Below are 18,168 nucleotides of genomic sequence, written 5' to 3'. Positions count from 1 at the left end.
TCTCTTGAACCCGGCATTTGGAATCAGGCTAACCCTTTTAAACCCATCTGGTCTCCTCAGGACTACCTGATTTTACACAAAAGGAGGTCAAGAGGCAGTCAAAGGTTTTAGGAGTCCCCTTAGCATCACAATTATGCTAATCAAACTTTATTTAAGTGGGCCTAGCAAGTATTAATGATGTCAGGTTCAGTGATGCATGAAACAAGTTGGTATAAAGCATCAAAAAATCAGAGTATCTTATTGCAAAATAGCTCATCTAGAACCAAAAATATCCATCCATTACCTGGGTATGACAGCCACCTCCCCCGTGTTGAGGAGAGCCACAATGTGTAATTAATGGTTTTCTAAACTTGTTTATGTGATGCTTAGCAAATCTACTCTAGAAACTGTGTTTACCTATTTTGAATCTGATCTACTTCCCCTGAGAATGTTTTATGAGGTCCTTGTTTGCTAGAATAAATAAATAAATAAGGAAAATATAATGTAAAGCACATTTTTATGGTGTAATTGTATTCTATGTAACTCCAGGCTCTAGCCTTTGTGTTTTTCAGGTTTATTTTCCCCACCTAGAGGATGGGTGAGGGGTGGTTGAATATTGTTCAGGATTTTTCAGGTAGATCCAGCAATTTGCAGGGAAACTCTAGATTGCAAAGGTATTGAACTTTGTAACAGAACCAGCAACATATAATTTGTTGCAAGGTGTTGCTCTATGTTGTGAAGAATGGAAATGAGCTACACCACTTCGCAACGTAAATCTATGACATATGACTACGTAAAGACGATGCTGAGCAACAGTTCTGTAATCAGAAAACAAACATCAGATTCTTCAAACACCACCAGATATAAAAACCACACAACTCAAATTCAGTTGCCAGAGTATCAATGAAACAGAAATTATGTCTAGAGATTGAGTTTGTTCTCAAACTCACGAATACGAAACAATTCAAATTTTGCTTCAAATCGGATATTTCCTCAGGATCCACTTCAAGAATCATTAGCAAACACCTTTGAAGTCCTAATGCATTTCAAATGTAGAAAAGCCAAACCCAAAATTTCAAATAAATCATAGGGAGAAGGTTGGGCACGCCCCCTAGCTTTCCTGGAGCTTGCAGCTCAACCAATGAGGGGGCTGAGATGCAAGCGGCATGGGTCATTTTCAAAAGGGAGGGGGAGAGAGTAACACAGGCTGGGCACGCCTCCCTAAATAATAATACGAGAAACCAGCCTGAGAAGGGTGGTTATTCCAACACTCTTACAGACTCCCATTAGTTACCACAATATAAAGATCCATCTGTCAGACAATGAACACTATTATCCAACAACTCTAAATCATCCTCTTAATTCTCTAGGGAAGTGGCTCTTATTCTGATATCATAGTCTGGGTTAAGGATTTGATAAACAGTTTTTTCGTTGCTCTGCTTTATGGTTTAATGAATCTCTACTCAAAATTAAAAATAAAAATACCTAAATGACAATATTTTAACTTAAACATATATGTTGCTATAGTTATAACAGATTTCTGATTGCATATCAATATCTAACAAAATATTTGATTCCCAATTAATAAAATGACCAGAAATACATGTATGGTGGTCGAATTATCAATTTCTTTTTTCTAAATATTGCAGATAGATGCACACAAACACAACCCATAACACAATTTCTTGTTTCATTTCCCCTCTACTGAAAGAGAAACCATTCTAACAGCCTAAATCATGAAATGATTATCATGGATTTCCAAATCAATTTAATAATTTGTTGCAAGAACAACAAAAACTCACAAGGATCTGAGACCAGATAACCTGGAGGAGATAGCTAGATTTCTTTTTCCCTTTTGTTTTTTCCCCATCAAATCTTTTAGTAAAATGGTACAAGTTAAAACTCACATCAGTACAAAAGATTATTGACAAGGGCTATCATCTTCAATTCACACATCCAACAACTGTTTTAGTGATGGAGAATTTTCCGCAGGGATGTCTTGAGATCAATATGAAATTTTTTAATTCCAAAGAGATTCAAAGGCAACCTAAATCCCAGAGGGGACAATTTTTGGTTTCATGTGACTTGAAGAGATAGACATAGTTAAAAATTTAAAGGAAATATATTCGGTTGGAATAATTGCATTTTGTTGGTCAGTACCAAAACAATAAAACAATACTACCAACTCAATAGATACACCTAGAATGTTTTTCGCTCCCATTAATATTATGCAGTAAACTGAATTTTGGTACACAATGTGTTAGCTGAGAAAATAAATAACTTTAAAAATATCTAACTCATTGTTTTTCCTACAAAAAACATAAGCATTAACAATTTCTTGGCTGGCGGTTGCTAAGCCAGAACACCAGCCTTGGTGCACAGTGTACACCTGGTCTCCTAGACACAACCTAATTAGTCATCACCTCAGCAAGTGTTGCCTAGCCTCCCTGCCTGGACTGCATGATCACCTTGGCCACAGGCAACACCTTGACAAAAACTGATGTAAGCCCAAATCATCCAATACATATCACCACTTAAATCTCAACTTCCAGATATTTCTAAAATCTGACAGTGTGTTGCTCTCCTAGGAATAATAAGATCCATTCTCTTGATCTACGATGATTATATGGATCTCTTTGTCCATGGCTTCTATCAAACATCCCATACTCATGGACTTAAATTCTGAACTCTGTAACATATTCACCCAAAAGTGGTGCATCAAAAGAGTTGATATGTTGGATTCTCTACAGTACATAGGCTAAGGCCCTATGTGGGTTATCTTTCTTTTCTCAGTCGTATTTGCTGAACTGGGCACAAATTCTTTCCCACTTTTCAATTAAGATCAATACTGATCAACAAAAGATACTATTTGGGGAGATATTTTCTCAAACACAAGGAACCTTTATATGATCATCGCCCCATAAATAATTTTAACTCTATATACATGCCACAAGTACAAAAGTATCGCATCAATTAAAAAAAAAAAAAAAAAGGAATTAAATTCTATTAATTTCCATCAGCCTTCCCTCACCTTTCTTCATTGTCAATGTATAGAAGATTACAAATACAAAAATCAAATTAAAAAAAATAGATGTGCACCTGTTACTTGCAATCTGACAGAACCAAAGCTGCAACTCTCTTTAATGACTCTGACACATGCAGCAAATCAGATTCTGAATGGGCAGCAGAAACAAATAACCGAATCCCAGCAGGAAGGCGACACCTATCAACTGTAGACCTTTTGGAAGCCACTACAAATACAGTATCTTCCTTCAGCATCTGCAAATGGACAATAGTCAAGTAAGCATAATGGTTCTGGTACAATATTTAAATAATCAAAGTGTGACTCAATTACATTCAACTCGTCAGTTGACTTACACGATCAGCAATATCTTCAAGCAGCTGTAAATCGTTCTTCAAGGACCCTGTCGTGCGTTTTAGCTTGAGGAAGACAAGGGGAGATCTTGGGTTACTTGTAATTGACATGCCTGGTACATCTGACAACCCTGCAATACATAGAAGATTGCCAGAGAGTATACAAATTTTAGAAAAGTTTAGGAACAGGAGCAGCGCACAGAAAAGACTGTTAACATGATGGATCCAAAAACACAGAAATATCAAAATTCTTTAATTTTATTTAGCCAACCACACTTGTTAAACAATTAAAGTAGAAAATGAACTTTTGGATGGCAACAGAAATTTTATCAAATATACCATTCCCAATTATTTCAATTTGACTATCATGTTATAATACCTTAAAAACTAAGATGTCCAAGAAGATAATGCTGAAGATAAGAATAGTAGAGAGAGAGAGAGTAGAAAACTACAAATGAAGAAGAGATCAAAATTTAGTCCCTTAGAAAAGCAACAAGGTAAAGAGCAAACCTTCCAATAATAGAGTAATGTTTTGCTTGAGCTTTGTGATCAGATGAGGATTATCCTCCAAGATATCAATTGCAGCAATTGCAGCACTTGCAAGATAAGGAGGCAATGATGCAGAGAAAACATACCCTGAGCTACCAAGACGCTGGCAATAGAACATACAGAGGAAGAAGGATTAAAGAATAAAATGAAATATAAAAGACAATCTGATCCTCAGATAAACTTGACATTAGCCTCATAAATAGCAGTCAAGGAATTTAACAAGTCAAGCACCTCCAAATTCTAATATTAGAACTATTTGTATGTATAAGGGCATACTTGGTGATCTACGACTTTAAGATTTCCAGTGCAGAATCCTCCATCTGTAGCCAAGGCATGCCCCATAGCAGCAGTTATAACATCAATTTTCTCAACCTGCAGGAGCATGAAATGATAAGAAACCTGAGCAGCAACTGGTCATTAGTTAGATATAATTAATCTTTGAAACTTACCGGAACCCCATAATGTTCACAAAGTCCTCTTCCTGAATCTCCAAGCACACCAATTGTGTGGCTCTCATCCAATAAGACACGGAATCGATACTTCTCTTTCAGTTTGACAATCACGTCTAGAGGAACTATTTGCCCAGAATTCTGTAATCATTAAGACATAATGCAAGGTCATCTCCTACACACTATGGAAATAACCATCAATGGATAGAAGAAAAAGTAGTAAAAGGAAAATAAGATACTAGAATTCAATGAGAAAATTAATGGAAGGATTAATAAATTAAGTGCAGTTGCAGTATAACTTCAGACAGGTGTTACAAAGTTTATCAACCATGTAATGACCTAAAATGCATAATTCCTTTCATCAGTTAAAAGCATGCACTGAAGAAACAGAAAGTAATAATACTATGCTACATACAGTAGTGTTGTTATTATTAGCATTAGCAGAAAGGAACATATGAATTTTGAGTATCCAATAGTTTCAAACCTCAACACTCAAAAGTGCCCATACTTTTAATCAAGGATCAAAACTTAAATACAAATGTAACATGAATACAAGTTATATAGGTTTCAGGGAAAACATACAAAAAAGTTTCAAAATAAAGGAGAACTTCTCAAACTAGGGAGAGATTGAAAAATGCGGGGAAAAAAGGGAGGGAAGAGAAGGTCAATATTCACTCCTGAAATGCATATGCATGAATATACACCGAGGATCCCAAAAATACACATATTATGCATGGAAAGTTAGAGATGAGAAAGGTATATAAGCTGATTCTTTTAGTCAACATATTAATACAGTATCACTTCCCTGCACAGTCAAAATACCAAGTCTATTTTAATGTTACAGTATCAGGACTTTGATTCCAAACACAACACGGAAGCACGGATAATCAAAATATGTCAGAAATTTTGAAGACAAAAACATTATCACAAGCATCCTGTGGGTATGGAAGATATTGATGCATATCAATGTATCATAAACCAATCCAGATAGCATTTCCTTGGTTACTAAGTCCAAAGCAATGCAATCTGTAACAGGATGAATAGGAAGAGGAGATACCCTACCCGACCTCTCCCACTTCTATTTAAATGTTACTCAATCATGATCAATACAATTATGCCCCTAATTATGAAAAGAGTAAGAGTTCTCTGACACGAAGCCTTCCCTACACCTACTCACATGGGAATTTTAAAAACCAGAATACCCCTCCAATATTGTTAATACATCTTAACAATATCTTTAATTTTTTTAATACTTATTTCCTAGTTTTATAACTTGACCACAAAAAAAATAAATAAATAAATAAATAAAAAATCAAATAGAAAACAATACTTCATAAAGTGGATCAGATAAAGAAATAGATAAATTTCTTAGATCACTTTCAATATTTTCATTCTAATTATATTAACCAACAAAAACATTATTTTGTGCTAAATTTTTGAATAATTATGTTACAGAAGAATGTTTTACCCATCAGATATGCATTTCTATATAAAATAATCGTACTTCTATATTTTTTTTTAAAATCCACAAATGGTTGAAGCACCGTTCTTAATTTTTCTCTATAAGTAAAATTATATCTGAAAACTGGATATCGTGCTAGTTTAGAAAATATAATTATTTGTATTGCCATGAAAGGACATAGTTATAATTGCACCTAGGTCGGTTCCTCCTAAAAATTTATTATACATATTACATTCATACAGTTGTGTCAATTATTTGAGGTTGCTCTATTAGACAGTGTGTCCATATTGATACCAAGACCAATGTCATTGTCCTTGTTACATAGTGTAAATCAATCATTTTTGTGTATCTTCTGGTCAGGGCTCTCTTATCCATGTCCTCTTGTTATATTTCCTCTTTTGTCTTTCCTAATATAACTTTACCAATCAATAGATAGAGCCTTTTAAAAAGTTTAACTTGTACATCTTGTTACTACAACAAGTCAACGCTAATACAACATCCAGATTGCAAGAGCAGTCAGAATTTTGTCTTATAGAAGGCACTTCAAAAATATGGAAAGGACTTCAGAACCTTCCAATTTGAGATGCATAATCAATAAAAAGTTACCTGGTATAAAGCTTCAACCACAATGTAACGCCGCACCTTAGTTGCTCGCTTATTTTCTCGAATAATTTTCTCCAACGTATTTTCCAAGGACTCCATATCATTGTGCTTGAAATACACAATGGTGCTTCTGGAAAGGTAAAGACCATTTTGTATTGCCCAGTGTACACCCTCATCCCTGGCAAAGGGAACTTTTAATCAAGGGCTGGGAATTTAAAATTTTGAAAACCAAATGCAAAACTAGATGTCTATACCCAATGAATGAAGTAGGGACATTAATCGTTCTATTTTTCAAGAAACCAAAGAATGAATGTCACAATTAAAACACTGCAATGAACTAGATCTGATCTTCAACAGAGTCGAGTCCTTAGGAACGGAAAAAGGACAGTGAAGTAAGGGCATTAATCGTTCTATTTTTTAAAAAAAAAAAAAAAATTGAACTTAATGCTCCAACAGAACACATGTATTTGAATTCCTTCAATCAAAAACATAAGGTTCATGAGAAAACGATCAAATGAAGAAATGGAAACTGACTACTCAAGTGAAGAGTTTATAGACCCACTTGTACCAACCTATGCAACCTTTTAACTGCTGAACCACACAAAAATCCATAGCCATGAGAGGATAAGAGCAAATAATTGACCATTTTCTGAAGTAAACCTTATTTTTACTTAGAAAAAAAAAAGGGCAATCTTCACAAACCAAAACAGTACTTCACAAAAGCAACAAGAAAACAACAACATCCAAAACATTATCCCAACTTTATGCGGTTAGCTACATGGAGATTCCAACAACATGAGCGCGAGGATCCATGCAAAAAGATTGACGGGTTATGGCCAGTTATAATAAGTGCTAGCTGTCAATAAGGAATGAGTATTCAAGCCCAATATAAAGATGATTTTTTTTTTTTTTAAACATTCTCAGCAGCTGGGACATCTGTACAAAAACATCTTCGCTTCCAAATATTTCTTTGTATGACATTTTCTTCTTGACAATTCAAATTATAAATAATAGAGGTAATAATAAACTCACGCGACTATGATGTCTCCTTTCTTGCATAAGGATGGAATGGCACTGAACATGGTAGAAATCCCATAAGAATAAAGTAATGTATCAGGAGTTCCCAAAAACTTTGAAATCTTTTCCTCGCAATCAAGGTGGACATCTAGATAAGAGGCAAGAAGTTAATAGGTATAAGTGCTTACAAGAAAAGATCACTCTTAACAGCTCTTCACAGAGAAACCAGATCCCTAAATGCCACCTAGTTCACCGAAAAAGGCATTCATGGCAGTTGATCAAGGGCAAGTAATCATCATCCCTTACCAATTGTTCCATAAAATCCACGAGGACCACAAGATCCAACACCATATTTTTCCACTGCTGCAGTACATGACTCCTGACATTCAGATAAAGTAGAACCAAATCATTCAAGCGAAACAACCAATTGAAAGAATACTAAGAAACAACATGAGTAGGCTCTTCTCACATTTAACTTCTCATTTCCTATTAAACCAAGGTAATTTGTTGATGCAAAGTTCACAACTTCCCTTCCATCGATTATTGTGTGTGGCCCTGCAGCACTGTATGAAATGGCAACTCATGAGCAAGACTATTCTCACATACATGAGAAATTCCTCTGAAACCTACAAAAGAAACTTGACATTGCCTTAGCATCAGAAACTTAACAAAGCACCCCATATTGTGATTTTCTTGACCATCTCTCTAAAAATGTAGGCAAAGAACAAACATCAACAGTAAAGGCTTATGGAAAAGTTTGTGAGTATAAAACAATCAATCCAACAGGATTAGCCCAAACCATGGTTGTCACAACGTCCAGGCAACTCAAGGAGTTGGAGGGGCCTGGACGCAAAGCACTCCAACAAAGCAGTCAACACAACCAGGGTGCCATCTAGGTGACCCTAGTTGTCAAGGCGCCCGCCTAGGTGACGCCTAAGCTAGGCCTAAGCAACTCTGCCCCAAGATAGAACAGAGAATATTGAATGCATTGCAGCAAAGACAAAGAAATCCCAAATCCATCAATTGAGACAGAAGGAATAAGAGTACAGGAATGAAGCTCTTTTACCTGTCCATTACTGGCGACTCATATTTCATTTCCTCTGTGATTGGAGGAATAAGAGATTCTGGAACCCAATCTTCACAAAGTTCATCTATTTCCTGCAGGAAGATCCCAAGCACTTTTCACATATTTAGTTAAAGACCAAGGCAATGTTAGGAAACAATTTCCTAAAACAACTTTCTGGTGCTGGAGCTTCTTCAGCTTTTGGTTACAAAATAATACCCAAAAATAGTAGCAAATGCAGAATAAAAATTCCCCAAAATCTAACAACTAATTTTCGATTGGAATATAAGATCTAGTAGGGAGTAGAGATTTGGCACGCCCTTTCTCGATAAATGGCACAAGACCTTAGGTTAGAAGTCAACACCCCCCCCCCCAAAAAAAAAATGTAACCGTATGAATAGTTTAAAGGGACGACAAGTTAGAAAGAATCAGTATGACAAGGAAATTCCAGCTTCTTAGTTCTGAAACTCCACCATCCTGACTCCCTTCCACCAACTAATGGTGATCTCATGAGCCAAATCAAAATTGGATAATTGGTACTCAACAAGATCCATCCTTGAAGGAAAGGCAACAGCCTCTGAAAAAAAAAAAAATTCTTTCACTGGTTTAAATCTAAAGGGAAAGGTTCTATTTGGAAGCTAAGTTCAATGATTTAAGGGTACAGTTCAACTGTAGCTGAAGGAAAATCAATGTTGAAATTTTGTTGAACAGTAGCCAGGCAGAGAAAGCAGAAGCTATGGTTGGTTTAGTAGCTTTCCCAAAGAAAAGAAAGAAAATATGTTGAAGTTGTCTTGCAAAAACCATTGGAAATTTTTCCATTGGTAAGTGAGGGGCAAAAGAAAACATGCTTCCAAAGAAGGAAAACCACAACTAATTTACAACAACAGGAAAATGCTTTTCTACTACTTATATCCCTCTTTGATTTTATCTTCTCACCAAATCATAGTCCTTCGTGCATCAAGAAAGCGAGGCATTTCCAAAACCTCTTTTCCTGTTTTGGGTCAGTTTCCTCAAATTTTACAACCAAATCCACAAAACTCCTGATTTTCTATCACATTTTTCCAAGGCCCATGGGTGAGCAACCAAACACAGCTTAAGAATTTCTTTGAAGAATCAAAGTATTAAAAACAGACCTATCTCTGCGTGGCATTGTTTCTGAGGGCAGTACAAGTCCATTTCCTATTTCTTTTTTGAGGATTTTTTATTATTTCTGTTCCCTCCTTTTGATATCTTTAACTCCCTACAATCTTCGCACCAATCCCCACAGAACAGAAGCAAACTCCTACAGATATAGACCTTCTTAGTAGATACGAAGTGTATGGGAGGAATGGAATAACATAATACCCATGAGCAGTTTGAATGCCCCAAGATATATCATCGAGATTCTCATGCAGTGAGTTTCTTGGGAAAGTCATCCAGTTCTCCAGCTCAATTAGCATGGCCGAGTTACCAAAGCAAGATCAAGAATTACTCAGGCTTCATAGCTCTCCCCCATCATTGGTCCCATTGAAGTCGATGGCTATCCAGCTGTAGTTATTGGCAGTACATCTTCTTTATGAATATTCACTCATCCAAGATAGTGCACATTTATATATGTTCTTCAGACATTGTTTAAGGCAAAGAACATGAGGGACAGTATATAACTGAGGTCCTTCCCAATTTGTTAGACTTTGTGCTTGAGCTGTTGATTCTTAGTCATGGCTCAAGGTTTTGACCGATAATGTCGAAACATTTCAACGGCATCCCAAGACCCCGATATCATATTATGTGACTTTTAAAAGTCATTGATTTCGACAAGTATCGACCAAAATTTCCACATTTCAACCTAAATGTGGGAAATTTCGAGTGGTTAGACCCTTTAGGTTGAACCAGCCTTTGTAAAACCTTTTTAAATGGGAAACCAAGCCTTCCCATTTCAAAATTTCAACCCTCTCCCCATATTTCTCCTCTGTGAAGTGGGAAACTTGGGAAAACACTTAAGATATTGCCCTTGTGCCATCAAATCTTCAATACAAGCTTGGATATTGCACATTCATAGAAAATCTACCTAAGAAAAGAAGCCTGGGCCAAAAAGGTAAGTCCCACTTCCCCTTGGGTAATCTTTTGTTGACAGTAGTATCTTTGGTATCCATCCCAACCTTGTGTGCCACATCCACAACCTATCATTGTGACTGAGCCATTTCCTAAGCTGGGATACCTAGATGATGTTGATGATGCATCATATAGATGGGCAATGACGGACTACCAAAACAATTATCCCAAAACATGTCATGGGACTCATATGTGGGGCATTCAGAGGATCAGCTATGACATCTTCAGTGGTACGCAGCTCGTGGACTAAAACCGCCTAGACAATCTACTTGGAATTGATTTTTGAGTGTTGAGTGTTGAGTCTGTTGATTGTTGAGACTTGAGAGATAACTTAGAATGATGTAATATTTTTATTTATTTTGGATCCTTTGCATTATGTTCTGTTTGTTTTAAAAGTTTTAATCATGTATTTCATATTGGGAAACTGAGAAAGAAAAGTAAGCAAGAAGAAAAGCAGAAAAGTAGCAGTGAGAAAGGAAGCTAAGAATGGCTTACCTAATTCGAGAAGGAAAAAGACGAAACAAAGAGAGTAAGCATGATTACACCAAGTAAACAACCCAATTGTTCTTCATTCCAATCTATTCACTGCTTTCAATCTTTGAATTACATGGTTTATAACAAGAAATCAACTTGGTAAAGAAATCTACTCAACTAGAAGTTAAAACAAAATACAAAACTAAACTTTAAACAACTCCTACATATGGCTAAGTCCTAATGAAAGAAAATACAATTACAAGGATATCCCCAAGTAGCTAATAAACCGCTACCAAGGGTTGGTCCAACAACTCAAGTTGGGCTTGGGTTCCAAACCAGGTCGTATTGGTCCAACCACTCGAGCCACTGCATCAACTATCCTCTAGAAAAAAAAAAACTCGACTCCATCAAGTTGGGAAGAGGACCAAGGAGGCCATCTGAGTCAACTCACTGGAGGAGGAACAATCCCGCTACTTCTTAAGCTAAATTTCTAGGAGGTCCATGGTGGGAATAAGCTTCATTTCTTCATTATTGTGCTTGAAGAGTAGATATTTGCATACCCACAATGTTGCTCTTTCTTATCAAACAACCACAATCGTCCAACAAAAAAGCGACACCTTCAAAGCGAGGACATCAAATTGCATTCTCCACAAACCCACCAACAGAGTATGTGAGCAACCACTAATTAGTAATCTTGAGATTGGTGTCATTCACCCAAGCAACTTTGTAGAGAGTCTAGTGTTGCTCTGTCTTCCACCCCAACTTGCAAACAGTGCCTTCAGAGACAACAATAGTACAACTACCTCCATCAATCACCATGCTACATAACTCGTCATTGCACTTCACTCGGGTCTGGAAAATACTGCTATAATGCCAATCTTCATCCTCAAAGACCTTGTGAGCAGTCAAAACAAGACAAAGAACATAACATGGTTGCACTTCAGTGATACTTTATAATTCTTCTTCCACCCTTCTCAACCCTCCATCAAATTCTGTTTTCCTTTATTTATTTATTTTTTCCGAGTGCTGAATATCCGTTCAGTACCAGCTTGAAGACCACTTGCAAGGCTGTTTCATTATTACTGTTGCTGTAACTTGATTTTCTGGGCAGCAGTGTTACTGCTATAAGTTCTTAATTATGGAGCCATTCGACCTCATCTTTTGAAGGCTTCATTGCATTCATACGAGGATCCTTCGACTCAAATTTGAAGACCACCCAAGGCCTGTAGCTGCTGCTACTGTAGAACTCCATAAAAGTTTCCTTTTTTCTTGCATCCAACAGATCTCTCAATCTAGCCAACAGAATTTACTCATTTTTTTATGTCTTGTTCCTTCTTATAAGATCTCCAATCGATCCAAAATTCAGCTCCACCTAAGCCACGGTTTGTGAGTTCTCAAATTTCTCCCTATTCAGCCAGATTTTGAGATCCTGCCTGGGATTAGGATCACTTGTGATTCTAATCCTACATTAGATAGTACGGGAGTTTCATTTTGTGAAGTGGAAATGGGTGTGCATAGGTGAAGTTGTGAGGAAAGACATGCACAGATTAGGTCTTACCCAAGTCTGACCTCAAATAGAGCGGATTGGATGGCTAGGATCCATGTAGTGGACCCCATCTAGCTGCATTTTACTTCGTTTCTACTTGTGTGCTATGTTTTACTTTTACTTTTTCTTTTTCCGTCCTCGCTCGGATCCATGCAGCCAACCCCGTTACATTGGGCTAAGGCTTTCTTGCTGTTTGAAAAGGGTTTGCATAATAAATGTTTGGAAAAATATCCTATATAATACAAGGAATTTCTCCCAAAAAAAGGTCGACAATAGGTAATAATAAGTCTCTGGGAAGATAAATGGCTGGAAGGAGAGCTTCCTAGAGAACTTTGACCAAGACTAGAACTTTTGTATCAACAAAACTATCATCTTCTGCAGAAGCTTCTTGGAATATCTGTGGGATCGTGACTTTCAATGCAATTACTTCTAAAAGCATTTGAGGAAAGTGTTAATTATTTCAAACATTTATGGCAGTGACCCTAATATCTAATACAAAAAAAAAAGGGTATGGATGGAGAAACCAATGGATGGAGAAACCATATACATCTTTATCCATCGTGGACTATTTAGCTAAGGGTTTCAGCATGTATAGGGTGCATTTTTGCAGTATGACATGTATTGGTTTTGGGATTGGGATGGCATTAATTTATTTTTATTTTTTATCCCACATCTTTTTGTGATGTAACCTATGCTCCCTGCTCTATAGGCCACAATTTTTTTATGCAATACAAAACAGAAACAAAAATAAATAATAGATAATAGCTAGCCAGTTATTTTACTAACCTTCTCTGTCAAAGGCCGTTTAGGGGGCTTATAACTCTTTTGGAGAAGTAGGAAAAGGATGGCTATCACTAGAAGAGCCTCGACAACAAGATGCCCTTCAACCACAGGATAGAAAAATAATCAGGACCAGAAGAAATAAAGTCATATGGAATATGAACTCTCCTTATTTTTTTTTTTAAATTTTTTTTTTCAATGGAAAAATGTGGATAACATACCATCAATATGAACTCCAAACACAACAGCTCGAGCAAGAGGAGCATCAAACGTAACTTTGACCCAATCTAATGCATTGGTCAGAACACTTATAACTGAAAAGTCCATTGTCCAAGAGCCTACTGTCATAAAAATGTAAAATTTCAGAGTCGAATGTAATAGAAAAGGACGTTCCAGGGTGTGCGACTAAGAAATCAAAACGAAGAAAGTTTTCTGAACTATGCAGAAATAATACTTCGGGAAGGTCAAGGAAATCATTTGCTAGGTGATCCTATTGAATCTCTTCATCTAATGATGTTCCATTTATCACGCAGCTAAAGATGTCCCAAGACGCAATCAGCACAGCAAGAAAGACATAATGCCAGGGAATAGTTTTAGTTGGATAACATGTTGATTCAGCAGTAGAAAACATAGAAACTTCAACACTAAATACTGAGAGTAAAATCCTTACATACAATTAGCAACTCCCACAATTAAAACTATTATAATGCCCTAAATTTTCAGGCAGCAATAAAAAAATCTAACCTCATCCTCAAAAAACAAATCAAAACCCTTCCAAAACAGCAACATACTGCTTTCTCCTACTATTCCCAAACTAGGAATTTCATAATAACTCCATGCAACATCGATGCTGGGTCCAATACTGGTTGAGCAATCTAGCAATCAACTGGTAGGTTATATCTGTGTTTATTTTTGGTTAAAAGTCTATCGGAATCCGTCCAAAATGAAATAAAGAATTGCTTCCCTGTTTTTCCATGCTATACAGATCCTAAAAAGCTACCAAATCCGAAAACGAAGCTTTCTTCAACCAAAACTTACTATATTCAAATCAACGAACCTGGAAACGAGCTCTCAGATCTGAACTCCGAGAATTAGAAGGTGTAATATGGGCACAAAGAAAGATGAAACCTGAAAAAACATAGAAATTCCAATTCCAATTCCAAATCCAAATCCAAATCCAAATCTTGAAACAAGTAAAAAGAAACAATAGATTGTGTTGTGGTCGTGACCCGTGAATTCGTTCAAGCAAAAGAAGGAATGAAATGTAATAAGGCAACGAAGTGTAAAGAAGGATAGATAGATCTGAGACGCTCACCGTTGCGAGAGGGGTATAGATCCAGGGAAGAAGATTTTGGAGATGCTTTGACTTCTGAGTCATCAAATGCCAACTTTCGATCTCATATCGCAGTCGTGAACGCACACCGATCATACACAGAAAAAGAAAAAAAAAACTTTGAAAAAAGGTTTAGCCCTTTTTTCGAGTTGGAAGGGCGCGAGGGGTTTCGCGCGTTCGACTGTGTATAATGTAGAGTTTTACTATTCGAAACTATGGATTGTTTGCGTTTTTTTGACCTCGAATCCTTGTAGATCGGGATGAGCTAATAAGTAATAACGTTAATAAGGGACGGCCTTTAACTATTATTATTAATTAAATAAATAAAAGAAAAAAGAAAGCAAAATAAATAGTAACCAATTGTGGCCTTATGGGGCCTAGTGTTTCTCCTTTGTTTTTTTCCTTCTTCCTCTGACAATGACGGAGGCAACTAAGGAGATTTGTACGGTTGGAGATTCTAGTGATGGATTGATGGCTAAGCAGACTTGACACGTCAACGTCGCAACTCGTAATTCCAAAATCGTAAATTAGAGAGGCCCGCTTGGCTCAACAGCTAGAAACGAATGTTGGGATTGGATGGTTAAGCGGTGGGAGCATTCTCTTGACATTTTGAGTATAGATTTAGTTATTGGTATGGGATAATTTGGATCAAATCAGATTGGTATAGATTGATCACTTTGCCTGTTATTTTAAAAAATATATATAATTTTTTTATAATTCTATTTTTGACCAAAATCGAGCTGGTAAAATCATCTTGGACCGAATCGATTGAATTTGGACCAAATCAAATCAAAGATTTATTGAGCCAGTTTTGATTTGGGAGATTGTAATCATACTTATAAATTGAACCACATCAGAAACCGAATAAACCTGAAACCAAATCAAAACTAAAACTTGAAACCAAATCAAATTTAACTCAAAACCTAGATATCAAAACTGTTATATCAATACGATACATCTAATACAGTCATTCCGATATCAATACTTATGGTTATGTAGTTATCCTGCCCCAAACCTCGCACATGCCGAGCGTTGTGTATGGGACACTTTTTACCCCAAAAAAAAAAAATTGGATAGAGAATGTGATGTCCTCCGTTAACGTAGATGGTGGACGGTCAATTGACAACCAAACTATGAGGATAAGATCCGGCAAACTTCTGTTGACCATTGATACGCCAGCCGCCCAAGTTTTATGAAATTCATAATTTTATTTTTTTTTTCGGTGTGTTAAGGAAAAATCTCAACTTCACTTTCAAGGAAAGACGCTAGCAATTGTGAGCTCCATATGTTAAAAGACTTGGACCGAGTTCTTCACATGTGATTCGCCCTTGACCGATGGGTTTTGATAGTGTAGTAAGAAAAAACATTACTTGAGAGTGTAGGTAAATCCAGACACAATAGGTCTATGAAGTTGATTTACGAGTTAACTCGGTGAGTTAACACCTAGAACCTTGCGCCATGGATACTGGGGCATAAAAATCCTTTGCGGCGAGATGAGCAGCAGTGAGGATCCAACGGTTGGGGTGTATGCCGGGGGCTTCCCCAGCTATTGGATCTTCACAGTCACTCATCGCTCACCACAGTTGATTTGAACCTGATACCAGGTGGCATCATGTGGGGCCAAATGGGTATCATGTAAATAAAATTGTATGATAAAATTTCACATCCTTACCCAAAAAAGAAATGATAAAATTCCACATTTAGGAGGCAAGTAAGCTCCGGAAATTCATTTCAATTTATATGAGGCCCCGTTTGTTTTGAGGGGAAGTTGGGGTCGGAGAGTTGCTAAGGTGGGACACATGTGTTAGTGGCGTGACCAACCGGGGTGGAAAAGTATCTCATTGCGGTGGAATAGTTCGTACAACTATCCCACCCCATCAAAATCCCATTAGAACAAAAGGGCCATAAGAATATGGATTTTTTTTTTTTAAATAGATAACAGCCAAGAGGCTCGAACTCGAGATCTCTTGGTGAACGTCGATTTTTATGCACCATATCCCACTAACTGCAATAGGCCCATGTTAAAATCTGGAATTTTAGTAAGGGATCTAGAAGAAACAATATTTTAAAAGAGGGAGATCTTGAGGTTCTACAAAAATTCAGATTAGTATTCAAAGTTTTGACAAGAAACCTTGTAGAATTGGGACTTACGCTGTGGGGCGATTTCTTTAACTTAGTCAGGAGTTAAGAAATGTTTTTTTTTTTTTTTNAATTCCAATTCCAATTCCAAATCCAAATCCAAATCCAAATCTTGAAACAAGTAAAAAGAAACAATAGATTGTGTTGTGGTCGTGACTCGTGAATTCGTTCAAGCAAAAGAAGGAATGAAATGTAATAAGGCAACGAAGTGTAAAGAAGGATAGATAGATCTGAGACGCTCACCGTTGCGATAGGGGTATAGATCCAGGGAAGAAGATTTTGGAGATGCTTTGACTTCTGAGTCATCAAATGCCAACTTTCGATCTCATATCGCAGTCGTGAACGCACACCGATCCTACACAGAAAAAGAAAAAAAAACTTTGAAAAAAGGTTTAGCCCTTTTTTCGAGTTGGAAGGGCGCGAGGGGTTTCGCGCGTTCGACTGTGTATAATATAGAGTTTTACGATTCGAAACTATGGATTGTTTGCTTTTTGGACCTCGAATCCTTGTAGATCGGGATGAGCTAATGAGTAATAACGTTAATAAGGGACGGCCTTTAACTATTATTATTAATTAAATAAATAAAAGAAAAAAGAAAGCAAAATAAATAGTAGCCAATTGTGGCCTTATGGGGCCCAGTGTTTCTCGTTTGTTTTTTTCCTTCTTCCTCTGACAATGACGGAGGCAACTAGGAGATTTGTACGGTTGGAGATTCTGGTGATGGATTGATGGTTAAGCAGACTTGACACGTCAACGTCGCAACTCGTAATTCCTAAATCGTGAATTAAAGAGGCGCGCTTGGCTCAACAGCTAGAAACGAATGATGGGATTGGATGGCTAAGCGGTGGAAGCATTCTCTTAACCTTTTGAGTATGGATTTAGTTATTGGTATAGGATAATTTGGATCAAATCAGATTGGTATAGATTGATCACTTTGCCTGTTATTTTAAAAAATATATATAATTTTTTTATAATTCTATTTTTGACCTAAATCGAGCTGGTAAAATCATCTTTGGACCGAGTTGATTGAATTTGGACCAAATCAAATCAAAGATTTATTGAGCCAGTTTTGATTTGGGAGATTGTAATCGTACTTATAAATCGAATCACATCAGAAACTGAACAAACCTCAAACCAAATCAAAACTAACTCAAAACCTAGATATCAAAACTGTGATATCAATACGATACATCTAATACAGCCGATTCGATATCAATACTTATGGTTATGTAGTTATCCTGCCCCAAACCTTGCACATGCTGAGCGTTGTGTATAGGACACCTTTTACCCCAAAAAAAAAAAAAAAAT

General features: G+C 36.7%; 1 protein-coding gene across 8 annotated transcripts; it reads right to left on the bottom strand.

The window, feature by feature from the left end:
- Nucleotides 1–2,859: 2,859 nt before the first annotated feature.
- LOC122058587 (long chain base biosynthesis protein 1b) lies at nt 2,860–17,366 on the bottom strand. 8 transcript variants are annotated; one of them, XM_042621212.1, is made up of 14 exons: nt 17,104–17,366; nt 14,446–14,516; nt 13,610–13,729; nt 13,395–13,489; nt 8,501–8,592; nt 7,904–7,997; nt 7,741–7,813; nt 7,450–7,582; nt 6,421–6,595; nt 4,353–4,493; nt 4,180–4,275; nt 3,865–4,006; nt 3,358–3,485; nt 2,860–3,258 (listed from the first exon to the last, which is right to left on the bottom strand). In XM_042621212.1, the coding sequence occupies exons 3-14, from the start codon at nt 13,713–13,715 to the stop codon at nt 3,082–3,084; spliced, it is 1,452 nt and encodes a 483-aa protein (XP_042477146.1). In that variant the 5' UTR covers nt 13,716–13,729; nt 14,446–14,516; nt 17,104–17,366; the 3' UTR covers nt 2,860–3,081. The 8 variants fall into 8 exon arrangements, with proteins under 8 accessions (XP_042477146.1, XP_042477150.1, XP_042477148.1 ...); XM_042621216.1 differs by having other exon boundaries at nt 13,610–13,726; XM_042621214.1 differs by lacking the exon at nt 17,104–17,366 and adding an exon at nt 14,704–14,959 and having other exon boundaries at nt 14,427–14,516.
- Nucleotides 17,367–18,168: the final 802 nt, after the last annotated feature.

Source organism: Macadamia integrifolia, chromosome 13 (genome assembly GCF_013358625.1).
Source record: "Macadamia integrifolia cultivar HAES 741 chromosome 13, SCU_Mint_v3, whole genome shotgun sequence".
NCBI classification, from domain to species: Eukaryota; Viridiplantae; Streptophyta; class Magnoliopsida; order Proteales; family Proteaceae; genus Macadamia; species Macadamia integrifolia.
Note: the sequence above shows the minus strand (reverse complement) of the source record. Positions and strands in the feature narration are given on the sequence as shown.

Excerpts from the sequence above, each read along its gene's own strand:
- LOC122058587 (XM_042621212.1), bottom strand. The coding sequence starts at position 13,715 with ATGGACTTTTCAGTTATAAGTGTTCTGACCAATGCATTAGATTGGGTC. Across the intron at positions 3,486-3,864 it reads CATTACTCTATTATTGGAAG|GGTTGTCAGATGTACCAGGC; the intron begins GTTTGCTCTTTA and ends TATGTATTGCAG. Across the intron at positions 3,259-3,357 it reads TTGAAGATATTGCTGATCGT|ATGCTGAAGGAAGATACTGT; the intron begins GTAAGTCAACTG and ends GTCCATTTGCAG.